Source organism: Octopus bimaculoides, chromosome 4, assembly GCF_046866305.1.
Source record: "Octopus bimaculoides isolate indiv1 chromosome 4, ASM4686630v1, whole genome shotgun sequence".
In the NCBI taxonomy this organism is placed as follows: Eukaryota; Metazoa; Mollusca; class Cephalopoda; order Octopoda; family Octopodidae; genus Octopus; species Octopus bimaculoides.
The window spans coordinates 78,224,140-78,246,521 of NC_142931.1; the positions used below are offsets into that span (position 1 = coordinate 78,224,140).

Sequence of the window (22,382 nt, forward strand, 5' to 3'; positions counted from 1 at the left end):
TTGACTATATCTTGCTTTTTAGAATAGGTACACCATATCCCTATATTTTCCTCATCATATTTACAAGTAAACTTTTTTAGAATCATATATTATGTTTTGGTGTAAAATACTTTGAAAATAAATCATAAAAATTCCATAACACATTTTTTGATTTTAATAGCAAACTTTACAGTACTCTTTTATATGTGAGAGTGCATAACTTCACCTTAAAATAAACAGAAATAAGAGCATTGTGATGTGAGCAGTTTAAAGTGTTATAAGACTGACAAATACATGTTGTTAGGTTGGTGCTTGTCATATGCTATTTTGAGCATTAAAGTATTCAGTCTAGTTCAGTTCAGTTCTCCAAGTGAATAAATTTTGAGGAAGTTGGGAGCAGAGTGGCCAGTCTCTGTCAGAAATGGAAACAGAGGAATTTGGGCCTAAAAGATTATGTAGAAATGGCTAGCATCTACTTCACGTTTCTGGAAACATCTGACTGAATTGAAGCATATGTCTTTTCATTTTTTGTAGAAAGAGTAAGTTTAACTGATCAGGAATCCTTCTGTTGTCAGCATTTATTCCAGTGGATCTTGGAATTCCATAACTGATAATGCATGAAGGTTGCAACATTTACAGAAATGCCTGAGTGGCAACTGTGCCTAGACGTGGCCATTGTTTGGGAGATATGCTATTTCCATATCTTGTTTTTTGGGCCAAACTGTATTCTTAGGTTAAGTGCAAACTGGGGATGGACATTTGGCATCAGGAGTATTGTCAGGTGTTCACTGGACTGAAGTAAGCTGACCCACCCTCTAGTGCAACACTCAGTCGGTGTCTCTCTGTTTTTGAGTTGTGATATGTCTAACAGCTGATATCATTCGTTGGGCAGATTCAGCTATCAGCTCAGTCTACTGTGAAAATCAATCCAGTGTCATCATGTGGCAGAGAAGAGCCAATTGTCTTCCTCTACCTGATAAGATTGTCTAGAGGACATACTCAAAAGGTTTGTAAACAGTTTTTCCTTTCAGACCAACTCCCTACAACTATTTGAAAAAGAAAGTGAGGGTAGCAAGTCAAGTGTTACTCTCTAGTAAATATTTTGAAAGGTGTGTAAGAGTACCTGAATTACTGTGACTAAATGGATCTACAATTTAATTATATGGCTGTAGGTTGGAAAAGATACTTGCCTTTGTGTCAGGGTAATTCAAATCTGTATGATTATCCCCAATCAAGTTGACTCTAATTTTGCCATTTTGGGTATATTTGTTATTTTGTTCTTTATCATTTATTTATTAATGTCTCTTTATTGGTGTTCTCAACTTTTTACCTGATGTAAATCCCTGAAGTTTTTACATTTTGTTCTTGTTCTGTCTTCAACATCCTCACTCCATGTACCCATATACAGAATCATTATTGTTATTAGGCACTGAAAATCTTTCTCCTAATTATCTGCGGTTTCATCCTTAATAATCAATTACATCATCATTACCATTAATGGCAATTATCTATTTTTATTTTCAGGAAACTTGAAATGAAGGTTAAAAAGAAGGACAGTAAGAAATTAAAAGAAGAAACAGATGCAACTGACTTTGACTCCTCTGATGATAAATCTCTCCGGCTGTGCACCAAAAATGTCAATGGTCAAATGTTTCTGGTTATGGCACCCGAAAATGAAAACTCTTCTTTATTTGACTCATCTGTGGAGACTGATGCTGGAAACTCATCTGATGCTGTTGATGAAGATGATTCTGAAATAAGCGTAGTTCTGTTGAATGATTCTAAGTCTAATGAAAACACTGTTATTGAGGATGAATTTATGGATCAAACCTTAACTGTACCTGGTTCAACTATTTCCACCTCAGCTCCAGTCATTTTGCCAATAATTTCTCCCTCAGTTTTAACAGATCCATCAATTAATAGCAACCTTACATCACTGCTTCCCCCAGATTTGACAGAAAATGTGTCAGTCAGTAGGGACTCTTCTTTAAATGCAGCGGTTTCTCTTCTTACAGACTCAGCTCCTGTGCTCACGGCAAATATAAAGAAGGAACCTGGGATTGAACCTATTTCTGCTTTAGCTCCATCATTAGTCACAAAAAGTGAGCCTATTATTTTGAACCCTCAAGCAATGGACACAAGTGCTGGCAGTCCTGCCATCAAATCTGAATTTGTAAACAGTGAAAACCAGCTGAAGGTAAATACACTATTACATACTGATGGTTCTGTGGATTCATCTGGCACTTATAAAATCAGTGTACCCATTTCATCACCTGCTTATCAAAAATTTACTATTGATAATAAGACAACAAATTCTGCTGTCTTACCAAAGAACATAATAGTCAAATCTTCTCAACCATTATCTCAGACCAATCTGAAAAATATTCTTTATTCATTCAATGCTATTTTAAAAGCTACTCAAAGTTCAACAGAATCAAGTGGAAATGTTCCACCTAAGGGGACACATGCAATTCTATTAAATGGAACCAATACTGTTTACTCAGCTTTAGAGCCTAATATGTCGAGCTGCATTTCAAATTCAAGTCTCAATGTGCTCCCACCAAAATCTATTTCAGCTGCAACTTCAACATTAGCAAACACAATATTAAAAACTGAAAATCAGCCTAAAATTTCCCCACTTCCTGCAACTACTTTGCCAAAGAAGGTATTTGTTGTTCCTGTGTCATTACCTTCAAATAATTCTCAAGTTGTACACCTTACTATGGTTTCTAATTCTCAGACTACTCCAGTACCATCTCCTGTAACTTCTTTTAAGTATATGTCCAGTGCCTCTTCAGTAGGTCCCATTCTGAAGAATTCACAAAACACTACTATAATAGCTAAACCAACTTTTGCAGTAGCTAATCAAGTGGCTACTACTACGTCAACATCTTCATCAGCTTTTCCTCTTCACACAAATCCTTTAGGAAATGTTCTGAATAACAGTTCTCCAACGTCTTCACAGATGACTCCTTGTGTCCTTGTATCAACATTGGTAGATCAAGCTTCACCTGCTGTGACCAGTGATGACAAGACAATTCTACATAATGGTTATGTGTCTTCTAATGTTTATCAGGTTGTTAAAAGCAGTAATTCTTCAATCTCTGCTAATGTTCCTACACAAGCTATCAACTCGAAAGAAACTTTTAAAAAATCTTCAGAATTGATTCTGCCAAATGGTGTTACAGCCACACCAAAAACACCTACAACGAATATTGCTATTCTTGAAGACTTAGACTCTCATAAAACAATTCATGCTATCACCAAAACAACATCAAGTTACAATCTCAACAAAGGTATTTGCACTATTCCAAAATTCAGTTCTACAGCTGATGGCTCTTTGACTAAAACTCAGCAAAAGCCTACAGGCACCTACACTTCAATTGTAGGTGACAAAACTTCTTGGTTAATTCTACCTGCAAGTACTTCAGATGCCAAGAACTCTTCTGCAGTGAAGACTACTACAATTGAACCAAATGTTCAGGTGGTCGTCTCTTCTGCTTCCCCTTCAACAACTACCACCATCACTACTCCCAAAAACTTACAGGATTCATTTCCTAAATCAGAAGAAATTATAAAGAGTTCTTCATCAACAAATTTTGTCCCCCATATAAAATATGCTATCAGTGTACCAAAATCCAAAAAACTTTTCCCAAGACCACTTGCTCCCAAGACAGAAATATCTACAGTGATTTCATCAACTACTATTAATCCTCTGAGTCATAATGTACCATCAACATCTTTAAACTTGTCATCTTCACAAAATGCTAGTAATTTTTTGGTATCAACTTCTAATTCTAGTAAAGCCAAACAAACTTCTTCATTATCAATTTCTCCTCCAAATTCTACAACTAGTGTTTCATATTCCTCTAACTTTAGCAAACCAATGGTTTTTATTGGTCCTATAAATCCTGATGATTTGCTTAATCTGGCCAAACATATCCCATCTGCAGCTCAGTCTGTTTTCCAGGCTTCTCATAAAACATCTGAAAGTGTGAGGATCATTCACCCCAGTGATATCTATAAAACCAAAAGTAATACCAACTTACCTAAATTATCACCATCCTCATCGCAAAACATTATCTTAGTTCCACCAGAGTCTCTTCCTGAACAAGTCAGCTTTGCCCCTTCAGTAACATCAATCAAAAATAAGATCAGTAACCCTCTTATACTGTCTACATCTACACAACAGCCAAAAAATGCTAATGCAGCCAAAGGACTTTCCTTATTAAATACTAACACTGGTACACAGTCAGCACCAACATTGTTACAAGCCTCCAACTGTAATAACAATGCAAGGTTTGTGACTAAAAGTGTACACAACAATATCCCTGTCATGTTTTCTCCATCCTCGACATCATCATCTGATCCTCTAAAGCTTAATGTAACTACTGCAGTAGGATCTAATCCAGTTTATTCACAATCTCAATTAAAGCTGAGTCCAGCTGGAGTATCTACAGTAGCCTCTGTTATTTCTAAACAACAACCACAACAGCAGCAGCAGCAGGTGACATCTGCTAATATTAGTCCAGTGATCAAGGTTAAACAAGAATTACCAGATGATACAGTCAGCAATGTTGCTCCAGTAGTTTCTCTGGTAAACAGTCAGGAAAATGCAACTGCTAATTCTCTTGTAAAACTAACTTCTTTTTCTCACAATCAAGTTAATCTGAAACTGGGGAAAGTTTCCAGTGCTTCTGATACCATGAGTAAACCTATATCTACACATGTAGTTAACTATGTTACAAGCCCTAAGTCTGCTGTGCCTCAGTTTGTTAAGCTGACAAAAGTTGTTGACAATGTCAGGAAGAAATTTCAACTTCCAACATCGGCAAGCCAACCCAGTCAGTCAGAACAGTTACTTTTTAAAGTGCAGCAACCAGAAACTCAAGTAATGCAAGCTCCTGATACATGCGATAACTCCAAAAATGTCAAAAGTACTACTAGTTTGACTGCTAATTTTCGTATCACTTCTACTTCATCTTTGATCCTGCCGACTCATCTAACCAATACCAAAACCACAACTGTTTCTTCAAATAACTCTTCTTCAAAACCAGAATCTGTAGTAATTTCAGACAGCCAATCAGATCTGGGGAATTTAAAATCCATCTGTCAGAAAGAGGATGAAAATCCTATGACATTGAAAATTGATTCCATATTTTCTCTGCGGGATAACTCTAATTTTACCATAAATGCTCCTAAAGATAATTGGAAAATAAAATCTGAGGAAGAAATGACTAATAATTTTTTAAAACCAGTGGTTTCTTCATTAGCCGACATAAAACCAGTGGTTTCATCATTAACTGACATAAAACCAATGGTTTCATCATTAGCTGACATAAAACCAATAGTTTCATCATTAGCTGACATAAAACCAATAGTTTCATCATTAGCTGACATAAAACCAGTGGTTACTTCGTGGGCAATCTCAAAACCAGTGATTTCTCCAGGTACCACTTCTAAAATAGTAGTTTCTTCATTACCCACCCCAAAACCAGAAGTTAACTCCTTTATCTCCTCTAAATCAATGGTTTCGTCAACGACCTCCATAAAACCAGTGGTGACCACTTCGAAACCAGTGGTAACCACTCCAAAACCACTGGTAACCACTCCAAAACCACTGGCATCCGCTTCGAAACCAGCGGCAACTACTCCGAAACCAGCGGTAACCACTTCGAAACCAGCGGTAACAGCTTCGAAACCAGCGGTGGCAACTTCGAAACCAGTGGTAACCACTTCGAAACCAGTAGTGCTTTCATCCTTGACCACTTCAAAACCAATGGTCATCTCATTGAACACTTCAAAGCCAGTAGTTTCTTCATTTAACACCACTACACCAGTGGTTACTACACTAACAAACTTACAACCTTTGGCTTCTATATTTCCAAGACCTCAATCAATGGTTTCCCTAATTCCAAATCCTTCCCAGCCTGTAGTTTCATTACTTTCAACCCCTCAGCCTACACTTGCTTCATTGAGAAACCCTAAACCTATAAGTTCTTCAGTAGCATCCCCAATATTTCTTTCTTCAAATTTGCAATCTACCAACTCTGCTCAGACACTGCATGATGTAAATTCCACTTGGAAACCCAATGACATAAATTGCACTCAGACAGCTTTTGGAGAAATTTCCACTCAGACGGATTTTAGAGAAAATTCCACTCAGATAAATTATGGAGAAAATTCTTGTCAGACAGATTGTGAAGTGAGTTCCAGTCAGACAGATTATGGAGAAAATTCCAGTCAGACAGATTTTGAAGCAGGTTCCAGTCAGAAAGAATTTGGAGTAAATTCCTGTCAAACAGATAATGGAGCAAACTCAAAGCAGACAGTATATGAAGTAAATTCCACTCGGCCAGCTCAAGAAGTAATTTCCACTAAATCAGCAGTTGAAGTGAATTCCACTGTGCCATCTTCTAATATAATTTCCACTACTCCAGCAATTGAACTAAATTCCACTTTACCACCTTATAAAATAATTACCACTAAATCTCCAATTAAACTAAATAACACTCTGCCACCTTATAAAATAATTGTTACTAAGCCAAATGTATTAAATTCTGCTCAGCAGTCATGTAAAATAATTTCCACTAAACCAGCAACTGAAGTAAATTCACCTCACTCAGGTGATGGAGTAAATTCCACACAGACAGCAGATGGAGCAAATTCAAAGGTTCTAGGGAATGAGAAGGAAGAAAAATTACCACAAGAGACATCAAAATCTAGGCTTAAGTTCAAAATGTATCAGTTTGACAAGCCTTTAACTTCTAAACCACCAGTATCAAATAGTTATAGGCAGTACAGCTACTTAAATCCTAAGCCAATAAAGCCAAAACAACTTATTGAAAGTCCAAACATGATAAAACTTGTCAAGATGCATAGTGCTTATAACAAACTGCAAAGAGAAAACAAGCAACTAGAAATGAAAATCACGGCCAAGAAGAAAACGAGAATCAAAATTGATAAATATACCCTTTCAAAATTTCCCCTCAAACAATGTTTTGTAACGATGCCCAGATTGTACTTGCCTGATGGTAAAAAATCTGCTAATGTTAAGAAGTTGGGTGAGAAGACTCTAAAATCTATTAAATGTCGTGCTTCTTGCAAAAATATTACTCAGACGCTTAGGTTGAATAACATATTAGCTGCACAAAAAGCTAACAAAATGGGTTTCAGGTACTTAAATACTGCGAATACAAATAATGTGCACATAAACATTTCAAACCAAAATGCAGCAGGAAATACTAAGTCTTTCAAAGTAATTTCCACTTCAATGAATCCACTAATACTTCCCAAGACAATTTCTCCTCTTCAAAGCCAGCGACTTCTAGTGATGCAGGTAAATGGCAAAAGTGTTCTGTTTCCTGTTGTGAATAAAGTGCAAAATCAACAGACTCCTATTCTAAACAAAGGTCACATAGTGCAAACATCTATTCCAACCACTCTGAATCCTGTTAATAAAAGTACAGCTATTAGAACTTCTATATCTGACCAATCCCTGTTATTAAATACCCAATTTGTAAACATTGCTCCAAATGTAGTCAGTAAAGGCCCTAGTTACAGCACCTTAACAAATTCCACCAGTTTATTGAATGTCAGTAAAACTGACTCAGCACAATCAGTAATTCCTTCTAACTCATCTTTAGATAATGCAGAGGATGATGATGATGATGTCAACAGCTGCCTACAACTTGCATGTGGTATTATTGAGACTAACACATTAAAACGTAAAGCATCTGATTACAGACGTGAGTCACGTAAAATGAAAGATTCATTTCAGATGAGACACAAAAAAAGTAAGAATTACATTTCTTCCATGTTGAATATATGAAGCATAATCATCATATATGCATTGCAGAATAAAAATGGCCTGAAATTTCATTTTTTTAAAGTTTCATTTTACGTGGGACATGTATAACTTTTTTTATGGAAAATGTAATGGAATAATAATCCGTGGTACGATTGGTGTCATTTCCAACATTAATCATTACGCCCATCATGAAACAAGAGAACCATTATAGTCTCTTGACCTGTTAGATATAGTCAATTCTCACTCAAATTACGACCCACCATCTTAATATAAAGGATACATTGGACAGTGTGTGTATATATATATATATGTATATATATATATATATATATAAAAAAATTAACTGCCATTGCGTGGTCACTGCTGCAATGCTTTTGATCATATAATCAACTTGATCTGGGCTGGCCTGGGCTGGCCTGGGGGTGCTAAACAACAACCAGTGGAAAGAAAAGTTCGTTGGATTCAATCTCAAGCAGCCATCATTCATAAATGTATATTTTCATAAATTTATCTTTCATTTGTTGCTGTTGGGAAATACGTATTTATTTTAAAGTTTGGGTTAGTTGCTAAAGCCGTGAAAAATTGCACTAGCTTTACTAACACTCCCAAGCTGAAAGCCCTTACATCCTCCACATAAAGCTGAAGCACTAAATTTAGTGGAGTGAAATGAAAGTGGGGAGTAAACAAACTTACATTTCTGATAATAAAAGAAAATTGTCATTTGTTGGATTTTTAATTCAGTTTGTTTTTGTAATTTTTTTCATAAACTGCTCAGGAGGAGGCAATGTTCATAGTCAGTATAGATCATATATCTTGGAAAGAAGATATTGATGAGCTGATGTCCAGAAATATGAAAGGGGGTGGCATTCTTTTCTTGCTTGATACAATAAAAACCCAAAAGATATTGGATTCATCAAGTCTACCTTCATCTTGTTGACAATCAAAGCCGTCAGGGTTTAGAATTTTCAAATCCAATACAGGATTTTGCAATAATAAATGTATTTACAAATACTGAATTTAATATCAATGCTGAGTAATATTTTCTATAATTGTCATCTACCATTTATATAAAGAAGATTCTGATGAAAATCAGTATAACTCATGGCTAGTAGAAAAAGTAAAAATTCGAACTCATCTTCATTTTCACATCCTGCTTCTTTATCAGTATGGGTTGAGTGGGTCTTTATGGTTTGTGTTAGTCCTTATTCAAAGTTATTCCTCTTGTAGATGGATGTCTCACTTGTATGTTTCATTTTGGGAATGGTTTCTTTGGTTGGTTGCTCTTCTGAACCCCAACCACTTTCCAGAGTGCACTTTGCATTTTCAGATATATCATTGTCATGGTTAAACGTTCACCTTTCGCACTGGCATAGACAGATCGGTTCAACATGCTGCAATGAATCCAAAATCTGTATTGAATTCCAATATCGGATCTATTTTAAAACGGGGGCCACATTTTTCATTAATGTTTTACGTAGTGTTTTTGGTACGGAAAGACTTTCAAACTTCGTATACTTATCTATTTTGTGTTATAGAACAGAAAAATATTTTTGTATTCGAATTTATTTCATGTAAAAAATTGTCTTATTTCGATAATTTCAACCAATCACTGACAAGTATTCATCATCATCGTTTAACGTCCGCTTTCCATGCTAGCATGGGTTGGACGATTTGACTGAGGACTGGTGAAACCGGATGGCAACACCAGGCTCCAGTTTGATTTGGCAGAGTTTCTACAGCTGGATGCCCTTCCTAACGCCAACCACTCAGAGAGTGTAGTGGGTGCTTTTACGTGTCACCCGCACGAAAACGGCCACGCTCGAAATGGTGTCTTTTATGTGCCACCCGCACAAGCCAGTCCAGGGGCACTGGCAACGATCTCGCTCGAAAATCCTACAGGAGCCAGTCAGGCGGTACTGGCAACGGCCACGCTCAAAATGGTGCATCTCATGTGCCAACCGCACAAGAACCAGTCCAGGGGCACTGGCAACGATCTTACTTGGCTTGCCGGGTCTTCTCACGCACAGCCCATTTCCAAAGGTCTCGGTCCGTAGTCATCGCCTCGGTGAGGCCCAATGTACGAAGGTCTTGCCTCACCACCTCAGCCCAGGTCTTCCTGGGCCTACCTCTTCCACGGGTTCCCTCAACTGTTAGGGTGTGGCACTTTTTCACGCAGCTATCCTCCTCCATTCTCACCACATGTCCATACCAGCGCAATCGTCTCTCTTGCACGCCACAACTGATGCTTCTAATGTTCAGCTTTTCTCTCAAGATACTTACACTCTGACGGGTATTCACATTGACATTACACATCCAACGGAGCATACTGGCTTCATTCCTTGCGAGCTTACGTATGTCCTCAGCAGTTACAGCCCATGTTTCACTGCCATGTAGCATGGTTGTTCGTACGCATGCGTCATACAGTCTGCCTTTTACTCTGAGTGAGAGTCCCTTTGTCGCCAGCAGGGGTAAGAGCTCTCTAAACTTTGCCCAGGCTATTCTTATTCTAGCAGCTACACTTTCAGTGCACCCACCCCCACTACTAACTTGGTCGCCCAGATAGCGGAAGCTATCGACTACCTCTAGTTTTTCATACTCCTTTGACTGATTAAGCGTATTTAATCTCCATACCTTCGTTTTATTTGCTTTTTTCATTTTAAATTTGCTTTAACCCTAACCCTAAGGTTAGGGTTAATTGTTTCAGAATCGTTTGTTTATGTAGTCGGCACTTAATGTATATCGGCTGAATGGACGTCAGTGATTGGTTGAAATTACAGAAATACGACAACTTTAACATGGAATAACTTATGGATTTCTTTTTTTTTTTAAGAAGACTAAGAGAAAAAGATGTTTTATATGACACATTCTACCAGTGTTCCAAGTTTCAAAGTGTTTCGTTAATGAAAAATGTGGCACCCGTTTTAAAAAAGATCCCCAATATCTACCGTGGCCGGGTTTTCTGCTGCATACCCTTCCTAATGCCAACCACTTTAAGAGTGTACTTTGTGCTACCAGTCCTAATGAGGTCGCCAATAACTCACAAGATAAGAAAGAAAAACCCCATGACTGAGTGAGAGGAAGCAAATTACCATATTCTTGAAACAAATTAAAGAATGTCACCAAATCATGCTGTTTAATTTTGACTGGTAGCACTTGAACAAGTATCAAAACAGCTTTCATGAGTTTATGAGAATATTATGGTGTGGAAATATCAAATGTAGCTCAAAAGGTATTTTTACGTGCTACCTGCACGGGAGCCTGTCCAGCGGTACTGGCAACGACCACGCACGAATGTTGTTTTTCACGTGATGGTAAGGCGACGATCACACTCGAATAGTGCTTTTTCACGTGTCACCGGCGCGGGAGCCAATTTGTGGGCCTGGCAACGATCACACTCGGATATACTCTTAACGTTCCACTGGCACGAGTGCCAATCAGGCGATACTGTCATCGGCCACGTCAGCGATTTTGATTTGTTTACACTTGCCTCAATAGGTCTTCACAAGCAAAGGTCATTGTCCAATGAATGAGGGGGTACTCATAAGTGGACCGGTTACACCCCACGTTCGGATGTACTTAACATCTTTTGAACGTGGTCGTTGCCAGAACCGCCTGACTGGCCCTCGTGTCGGTGGCACGTAAAAAGCACTCACTACACTCTCGGAGTGGTTGACGTTAGGAAGGGCATCCAGCTGTAGAAACTGCCAGATCAGATTGAGCCTGGTGCAGCCTCTGGCTCACCAGTCTTCAGTCAAACTGTCCAAAACATGACAGCATAGAGAGCGGACGTTAAACGATGATGATGAGTTACCCTAACTGTAAATGTACTTGCTTCAATGAAATCAGTAATTCATCAGGATGGCTAGTTTTTTTTTTTGGTGGGTGGGGGATTCAAACCATAAATAGACTGTCGACATAAACAGTCTTCAGTGTTATGTATATTATTTTAACCATTCAACACGTTCATGATTTATCTTTCTGACTTTGTCACGGCCACCTCGACTGAGCAAATGCAATGCGTATTATCTGCATGCAAAATTATATGCAGTTATGTCTTAGCACCACGTGAAGAAGCAGCAGTGGATCCCAAATTTTGTTCAGTGTAGATAGTATACAGATAGAAATTTCATTATTGCTATAACTTTTATAATAAAGTGTAAAATAATTTATAACTTACTTACAATTTCAAGAATTTGGAGGAAATGTACAGTTGATTACCTCCACTGCAGTACTTGAATGCTACTTTTATTCATCAAACCCAGGAGACTGAAAGTCACTTAGTGGAGGTTCGAATTCAAAACGTAAAAGGATGTAACTAAAAGTTTTAAGTCGATATCTACATCGTGCTGTTTAACATTGCCATCAATTCTGAATTAGTTTCCATATACACTCATAGAATTAAGGGCAGTACTTGTAACTCTGGGCAAAACCTGTATTTGTGAGTAAATGAGAAAAGGATTGGAAGCCATGATTCATAGGATATTGTAACCAAAGATCAGCATGTCGAAAGTTATCTTCAGATTGGAGATTTGTTCAGCATGCTTGCAACACAGTGGACTCCACCAAAGGCACTCCGAGGGCTAAGTGTTGATGAAGCCTACCGTCCAAACTATAGATCATTCGAGTGAATTTCTACGTAGTTTCCATTTATCTAATTTCGCTCGCAAGGGTTTATTGTCAACTCAAAGTCTATAGCGAAAGATACTTCGTCATGGACAAGGCCATGCTAGAGGATCGCCTTGTCTGTGATGGTTAAAATGAACAAGCTTAAGCAGTAGCATTGAACCCGAAATCACATGCTTGTGAAGTGAACTTCTTAAGTACAAGGTTCTAACTATAACCACAATCTCAACATAGTGTGGTTTCATCAGTTCCAATGCTGTGTGCTGCATACATAGATTATCCATACATATATATTCAAATAGATTTTCATATAAAATACTTATAATTAATAAAACATTAACAAACAACATTGAGTATATATAATTGTAACTTTTATTCAACAAGAATGTTTTTAAAAAATCATATAAGAATATTTTGTGATATATCAGAGCGCAAAGGTTCTATCTGCAGTGCCTGGCTGTGATTTATTTGTCTCAGTCTGTATAAAAATGTGAGGAAGAAAATTTCAATTTATTATTTTTTATTTTCAAATCACAATCTATTTACATGTTAACAGTTAAATAATAAAATTAATTCTAACATAGGAAAAGAGCTTCAATCTTTTGATAGTGAAGCGTACATTACCCCTGTACCTGATTGGGGCTTTATTTTATGGACTTCTAGGAGGATAAAAGATAAACTCGATCTCGGCGGGATTTGAACTCCAAGCACAAAGCAATGTAATTAAATACCACAAGGCATTTTGTCCGTAGCTTTACCAGTTCTGTTGTTAACTGTTCTTCACCGATTATCCTTTTTCCTAATATGGTCACAAATTCAGAGTTGGGAATTAAGCAATTAAATAGACTCCTATACATGATTGGTATTTATTTTATCGAATACCCTGATGCATGAAAGGCAAAGCTGACCTCGACTGGATTTGAACTCTGAATGTAAAGAGCCAGAATGAAAACGTCGATGTACTTTGTCCAATGCATTATTGATTCTGTTATCAACCACTCTTCGATTTATTAGTTGTTATAGTAATAATAAAAAACAAAAATCTGGATGTCCCATAAGAATGGAAATCTTAAATAAAAAATTAATTCATAATTCAATTTTTTAAAAAAATCTGATTGAATTGCACATAATTGGACCATTTTTCCTCTTTTTCATTATTTATTTCTGTATTAGTTTCTGGGACATGTTGAAGATGTTGCTTCAGAAGAAAAAAAAAAAAAAAACTTCAATGAAAATTTTGTTGCAACATAGGAAACCTATACTACCGGTATCATACATTGTATTAGTTGGTGATAGGCTATTTTACCTTAATGTGTGTGTGTATAAGGGTTGTATAATTAAAAGTGTGCTGAAAAACACTAGATAATTTGGGCTTCGTAATCAGTTCCATACTTCACTCCTATTCTGCGTACGAAGTGATATGATCGACCATATTGTGGGATAAGCTAAAGTTCGGAGTTCAAGTCAAGGTATTTAGTAACAAGAATCACAGAAAACATGATTAGTTTTTTTCAAAGTTCTATATTTAAGAGCGTTTCCATAAACCAACTGGTTTCATCTTCGTGCGAAAGCGCACTTATATAATGCTTAAAATACACCAATTACGTTTTCTGCTTCACCCATCTCTTTCTGACTCTCTCTCTTTCTATCTCTCTCTCTCTATCTCTCTCTACCTCTCTCTCTCTCTCCTTCTCCACTCCCTCTCTAGCTAAAAAGAATATAGTGAACTTGACGTTTCGGACAGAGTTTCTTCAAGAAAAAGTTGAAAGAAGAAAAGTTAATGAGTCAGCAGTTTTACATCCTCCAAATTAAAAAAAAATAAATCATGTGTGTGTATATAAATGTTTCTGGATGTGTGTGTGTGTGCATAAAAATTTATTGAATATTTTTATTGTACTATGTTATTTTTCAACTAATAAATTATTTTTTTCAAAACCACTATTTTTAAAACGTAAATAAAATGAAATATCATAAGCTGTTCATTAAAATCTCTATAGAGTACTTTTACAATAATCGCTTTGCAATCGATTTATTAATTAATTTCACTTTCTGGTCTATTACACACACACACACACACACACGTACAAACGTATAAACTTTCTAATCTTAATATCTGTAATATTTTAACGACTATTACAACAGTTTCATTGATCTATTAATTTTTACTTTCCAGTTTTTCAATACACACGCATGCACATGGATGCACACAATTTTTATGATGGTGAAGAGTTATCTAGTCCATCTTATATTAATATCTTTTGTTATATATTATTATCTCCTGTCAATTCTTCTTTTAGGCGATCGAATATTTGCTTGAACTCAAATATTTTAATATTAATTTTCGTCCACAATAAAAAAAGAATAATAATAATAATTTTTTTTTCTGCTTTAGGCACAATGCCTAAAATTTTGGGGGAGGGATTAGTCGATTACTTAATAATAATAATAATAATCACGAACTCGCCTGTCGTTTGACGACGTACGAAGGTTCGGCAATGTCTTGTTAAACACCCATACATGGTTTGTTTATAGTGATCAAACGTTTGTTTTCACATAAGATTACTCTCTCCACCAAATCGACATTACCTATACAGGTGCACGACGTACCGCAAGTGTGAAGGTAGAACATCTACAAAAGCCATCATTGCTTGAAACTGCAAGAATTCTTTGCAGGGTTTTTGAAGCATGACCAGTAAACAAGTGTCACCTGAGTCTGCTGGCTGAGGACAGCTGACACTTTCGATCTTAACCAGCAAAATAAGCTCTGAGGGTTTCATATAATAATAATAATTGTTTCAAATTTTGGCTCAAAGCCAGTAGTTTCAGGGGACTGGGTAAGTCGATGACATTGATCCTACTGCTTAACTGGTTATTTTATCGATCCCCAAAGGATGAAAAACAAAGTTGACCTCGGCGGAATTTGAACTCAAAACATAAAGACGAAATGTCGATAAGCATTTTGTCCGGTGCACTAACGAATCTTCCAAAGGTGTAAGATGAGGTGGGAGGGCATAGCATGGGTTACAATTAGTATCATAGCAAGGAAAAAAATAACTGTTTCTAATATAGGCAAAAGGCATTTTTTCGACACTCTTGACGATTCTGCTAACCTACAGCTCTATATCTTCTATATTAAAGTGCTAATGGTAAATCCCTGTGGTGTAAATAAGCTTCCTCACTGTGAAAAGAGGATGATAAAAGTGTGTGTGATAGAGAGGGAAAGAAAGAGAGACAGAAGACAGGCAATGATAGGGACAGATGTAGAGAGACTGTGAAAGAGAGAGATCTAAACGAACGCTCCTGGCATCTACAAACTTCACCCTCATTCACATACACACTCAACTGGCATAACCGCATGCGCAGATGGCAATTAGCTGCATGTATGTGTGTGAGAGATTAGGGATTTCTGTATGTGCATGCAAGCCATTGGCGTTCGCATGTGTGGGAACTAAAAGAGGACTTATATGAAAAATATAATCTAGTTATAAATCAGTAAAATATTCTATTTGGGTTATTTCAGTCGTTTATATAATTCGATTTATTTTGTTGTTTTGTTGTACGTATGTTGTGTTGTATTGTATGTATAGATAGATAGTTTACCTACACAAATGTGACACACACATCAACTTTGTTTTCTCATAACTTGCGGAAATAAATATTGTTTAACGAAATTTTCTACAAATACGCTTCAGATAGTGTGATTACAAAAACGTCAGAATTTAATATGAAAGAAAAAGAAAGAAAAATATTGTGGGTTCACACACTTACATACAGACACACATCATATCGAAAAAAAAGTGTGGTGCGTGTCTGTATGTGTACGGGCGCAACAATTTTACTTTGCACATTAAATTTCGATGTAATCGCAAGCTACACCATCTGAAAAGTATTGGTAGAAAATTTCATAACAAATTCCCATTTTTCCAGAAAGTTGTGAGAAAACAAACCTGACTGGTATGAATTCTCCGAAAATCCTCTCTCCGGCCTTGGAATAAATGTTTCGAAACAAATTTCGATATAAGAGTAACCTACACCATTTGAAGCTTATTTGGAGAAGTTTTCATTGAAAAAAACAAACAAACATTTTTCTGGACATTATGAGGATAAAAAGTCTTGTGGGGGACACAGTTGTGTAGGTATATATATATATATATATATATATATATATATATATATATATATATATATATATATATATTATTGTCTTTTACACATCTGTGACCTCCTCAGCGACACTTTCCATCTTCGTGTGTGCTTTTGCTCTGCTTATTCCATTCTGTTCTTCTGTGGTATATATATATATATATACGTATGTATGTATATATGTATGTGTGTGTGTATGTATAATGAAGGGAAATAATTATTCAATAAATCCAGGTGAATACCTCGGTAAGCACTTCATATAATAATACGGCTCATGTTCATATAAAGAATAGAACAATCTGTTTAGGTTATTTATGCCATGTGACAGGTGCAAATTACAAAAACGGTTAATAATTTGATATTTTAACCACAAAGTATCACAGTAGTCAAATAGAGAATAAAGAATTATATCCGTATGATATTTAATTTAGATGATTCAGTGAGATGTATCCGTTACACACTATGGTGTACATACTTGATCGATTAATCAACTATTTTATGAAGTATTCATCTCACGAACCATTGAAACATTTAAAATGCCATATTGATCTTTTATACTTGGTGGTTGTTTCTAAATAAACTGTGGATTATCTAAGGTGTCAACGTAGGTAAATGTTTCTAATTCAGGTACATGGCCAGCAACTTTGCCTCTCATCTCTATGGGGTCGATCAAATAAAGAACTAGACATGCACTGGAGACGATGGTATCGACAAATTATCTCGCTTCAGAAATGTTGGCTACGTGTCTAAATTAGAAACCATTATTATTATTGTTGTTGTTGTTGTTGTTAATAATAAAATAATAATAATAATCCTTTCTACTCTAGGCACAAAGCTTGAAATTTTGGAGGAAGAGATCAGTCGATTACATCGATCCAGGTGCGTAACTAGTACTTAATTTATCGACCCTGAAAGGATGAAAGATAAAGTCGACCCCGGCGGCATTTGAACTCAGAGCGTAAAGACAGACGAAATACCGCTAAGCTTTTCGCTCGGCGTGCTAACGATTCTGCCAACTCGCCGCCTTCAACAACAACAACAATAATAATAATAATAATAATAATAATAATAATAATAATAATAATAATAATAATAATAATAATAATAATAATAATACCAACAACAACAATTCTATGCCCTGGGAGTCGGGAAGACACTCGGCAAGAAATTGTAACAAAATTGTAAGAAGAATAACCAATAATAATAATGATAATAATAATAATAACAATAATAATTTTGCATATTAATAATTTGCATACCGATTGATCTATCGTGTCCATATGATTCCAGGACAGTGAAGAATGCAGATGAAGAGTTGAAAAACTATAATTCCTTAAAATGTTAGAATGCGAGGATTTGAAACATGAAATCTGTAAAAATTGTACTTACGTGGTGCAGTAGTAACTGTGGATGAGGAAATAGACAAATGGATAAAGAAGACTGAAATAGAATATCCTATAAAGCTTTTACAGAAGGTTTGCTTTTTAGGAACAGGAAAGCCCACTTAAAGGGTTTTGAATACTTGAAATCTTATTGAAATTGTATGGATATCTAAAGTCATAGGGAGTAACCCGCTAACCACAAAAGTTCTACTATGAATAAGACCAATCTTGAGTCAAGACGGCGACAATAATAATAATAATAATAATATTAATAATAATAATATTTTACAAAGAATTGACGTAACAAAGGTAAACAGTCAAGACGAAGATATTTCGACAGTATCGAATCGCGCACTTCGTCTTGACTAATAATAATAATAATAATAATAATAATAATAATAATAATGGTACTAGTCGATTACATCGACCCTAGTGCTTCACTGGTACTTAATTTATAGACCCCGAAAGGATGAAAGGCAAAGTCGACCTCGGCGGAATCTGAACTCAGAACGTGAAAACGGATGAAATACCATTAAACATTTCGCTCGGCGTACTAACGATTCAGTCAGCTCGCCGCTTTGATAACAACAACAACAACAACAACAACATCAAAATAGCACTGGACTTTTATAGTGATTTGATACTGGAAGATGATTTCGCTTCTTATCCTGGAAAATGATAGCGTCACAGGAATTCAGCATTTCTAGTTTCTATCAAACCGAAAGGGCGTTGTTAACAATTTCTTTTACACACACACACACACACACACACACACACACACACACACACACACACACACACATATATATATATATATATATATATATATATATATATATATAGCGAGAGAGAGAGAGAGAGAGAGAGAGAGAGAGAAGAAGAAGAAATAAGGTCCACAAGAAATAAATAAACTAAAAGAAATATTACAATGTAGTGTATATATTAACACCGACAAGATTTCCTTATAATTGATGACCTGATTGCAGAATTGGATTTAGATGTTCGGTTTTCTTCGCTCTGTGTTCAAATTCTGTTGAGATCACCTTCGCCTTTCAGTAAAAGTGTTGTCGTGACGGAATTAGTAGAGCATCAGATGAGACATCTTGTGGTATTTGCTCCCCAGGATTTCTTGCATCCTGAGTATTTCCGTAGCAGGCTTAATCTCTCATCCTTTTCTTTCTTTTTACTGGAGTTCATTTTCTTACAGGCAATCAAGCCAGGTCTCTGGTTTGAGGATAACTGTCTTTCTACCTTCAATCAGTCTCTGAGTGTCTAAGGTCGTGAAAAAAAATGGTCATTGGGACTACCCTTCCCTCCCTGATTAAACAATAAAAAAAAACATTAAATAATATAAACACACACTAAGGGCACCAGAGGAAAGGCAGCACCACAGAACTGTTTTCATTGTCAGATTTACCAAAGTGCAAATGGAAGAGAATAACTTTTTCCTTCAATTTAATGATTAAAACATCGAAAATTGAAAAAAACGTTATATTTTTTTCATGTTGCCTTCATTATAAGTAAATAATTTAAACTATTTCACTACCATTTAGAGTAAAATAGATACAATTAAAAACAAGTTATATTTAATGATATTGTTTGTTTCTTTGCAAAATTTACCAATCGTGAAAGAGAGGACATTTTAAGATTGGTCATAAAATGACTACCAACCAAAGCTGGAGGCTCAATATATTTTTTTAAGGTCCAACAATTGTAATAAGAACATCCAGTTCATGGAGGCAACAAAAAAGATTTAACAACACGCATATTCGTACATAACTGTACTTTATCAGTATTTCCCATTCTTTTCACTCATTTTTTTTTTGCTTTGTATATATATATATATATATATATATATAAGGTATTATATACCCTTTTCAGTACGTCATAGCTTACCAGCAATTCAAAGACGTTTAAATTGAATAACATAAATAAATAAATAAATAAATAAATAAATACTGTTGTTATGAGGTTTGGCCAAAAGGCTGACCCGGAAGAAAACTAAATTTTAAAATCTAATCTTTAACATTGGACACATGTTTTAATGTTTTGTAGGTTAAACGTGGAAGAATTGAGAACGCGTCATACTTGGCTGAGCTTAGGGATTCAGTTGGTTATAAACCAGTCTAGTGAACATTGTCATGTGGGTGTTATGTAAGATTTAGTGAGTTGGAAGGTTGTCAGAATTAAGATGCTATTTCATTATTAAATCTGAAGCATAGATAAACGGATATGCCATGAGGAGAGATAAGCAGAGATGTTTGAGTTGAGCCCGTCTGTCAATAAATGAGGGGACACTGTTCCAAAATGCCAGAACACGTCTTACTTTATAGCATGAAGACATATCTCATTGTACAGATTTTATACGCACACTGGGAATAACACGAACAGTTTGATGCATACGTATACATTCCACATCCTTCCGGCACACTTTTCTTTCCTTTCAATAAGTGCTCTGTTCGAACACATACCGAATTTTTACGAATTTTAATGTATGTATGTATGTATGTATGTATGTATGTATGTATGTATGTATGTGTGTGTGTATGTATATATATATATATATACATAGGCACATATACATATATATACACACATATATATATATACATATGTGTATGTATGTATGTTCTTTTATATTCTTTTACTTATTTCAGTCATTTGACTGTGGCTATGTTGGAGCACCGCCATGAATATATATATTGTTATGGTATATTCCGTTAGGAACGTGGCAGAGTACCGTATATAGCGTATATCCAAGTCGAGACTAGTACTGGAGATTTAATTCTGCTCTTGCACATGTGTATGTGTATGTTTATGTTTATGCGTGCAAGCACACATACAGAGACTCTCACAAAACCCTCAAAAATAGACAGTCCTCATTGCACCGTTTCATCTGTGCGAGCTCTACTCATTAGTACGGTATCCGAACGGGTTAGGTTATTAAAAACAGCACAAGACATGTCTACTAAATACTAGATAAAGTATTTAAATGCATCAAATAACATTATTTTGTTTCAAGAAATAAATCTTTCGAAAATGATGTCAATTTACTTTCGATATTGTGTGTGTGTGTGTGTGTGTGTGTGTGTGTGTGTGTGTGCGCGCGTGTGTAAGGTGTGTATTCGAGAAGTTGTTTAGAAAAAGAGTAGGGAATAAGCTGGAAATATAGGAATAGAAACCCCTATAAAGGAAGACAATTCAAAAAAGAAACTACACTTTATATATTCGTCCTGCATTTTAGCAATTGGATTTCAGAGTACAGTGATGGGGGAAGATGAGTTTACATATTTTGCAGTTTTGCATACATGTGAGCAAAATGTATCACTCCCCATAATTTCTTGATTAAAGAGGGATTAACCCTCGTATATTTCTTTTCGTAAGGAGAAGTGATCTCTCTTCCTCTCTCTCTTTTTTTTTTGTTGTTATTTTTGAAAAAGAGATTTTAACATCGAAATATTGAAATACACGATAAAATGAAAAGTGCAGTTTGATTTTGTTTTGTTTTTATTTTCATTCTTTTATTTCTAATATGCAATGTAATAACTTTCGAAAACTATTCTAATACTTTTCATTCTTGCTTCGTATTAAGTACTATATCATTTATGTGTGTATATATATAGACACGTATACATCTACGTGATAAATAAAGTAGGTTTAGAGTCATTTGATATCTTCTAACATGTGGCTCTACCATGTAGTTGCCCTTATAATTATTATAAAAAAAGTATGTACTCTGCATTAATTTATGCCTAAAAGGGGTACTTTTTGGTTATCTTACTCCCATTAAAAAGTGGGCTGACATCTGTCAGTCTGCAAAACGAATTTAGTTTATATAGAAATTGTTTAACCCTCAATAAAACAAAAAAATGAAAAATTAATAAACATGAAAACTGAAAAAATTAAACATCTTCCTGAATCTGATATTATTTTTATTACAAATCATACCAGGCCTATTGAGGTGGCCAAACGTTAACAATGTGTTTGAATCAAAAGAATCTAACTCTTTTAATCCAATCTCTTGTCGCCACATTAACTCGATTTTTAGTGGAGAGATAACCCAATTTTTTAATGGCAATTTTATTAATGGGGGTGAGATAACCAAAAAGTACCCTAAAAGGTTTTACATGCTAGCAACCTGATAAAATCTTATATAGATTTTATCCTTGATTATTGTAATAATAAATATAAATTTACTTAAATCAATTTATTCGCTGCTGAATTATTTTGGTTATTCACACGTGGCTGAGATGAGTGATCTCAATTTAAACTGTGTATATAAGTGTGAACATTTGTAAATGCACTGGGAATACGTATATGCACTGGGTATGTATAAATGTTTATAATTCTGTACATTCAGTTACACCATACTGATGACAGTAAAGAAAGTTGTACCTCTGAACTAGAAATCAATTGATCTATGGCTAAACGTTTTAACAACATCT

The 22,382-nt window shown here is 35.5% G+C and overlaps 1 protein-coding gene across 4 annotated transcripts in view; it reads left to right on the forward strand.

The window, feature by feature from the left end:
- Window positions 1–8,525, forward strand: part of LOC106876165 (uncharacterized) — a 69,348-nt gene extending 60,823 nt beyond the window's left edge. For all 4 annotated transcript variants that reach the window (XM_014924594.3, XM_014924593.3, XM_014924595.3 and 1 more), the window contains exon 2: window positions 1,504–8,525. In XM_014924594.3, coding sequence (XP_014780080.2) covers window positions 1,514–7,810 — 6,297 coding nt within the window. In that variant the 5' untranslated portion in view covers window positions 1,504–1,513 and the 3' untranslated portion in view covers window positions 7,811–8,525. The remainder of the gene's footprint in view (window positions 1–1,503) is intronic.
- The last annotated feature ends 13,857 nt before the right edge of the window (window positions 8,526–22,382 follow it).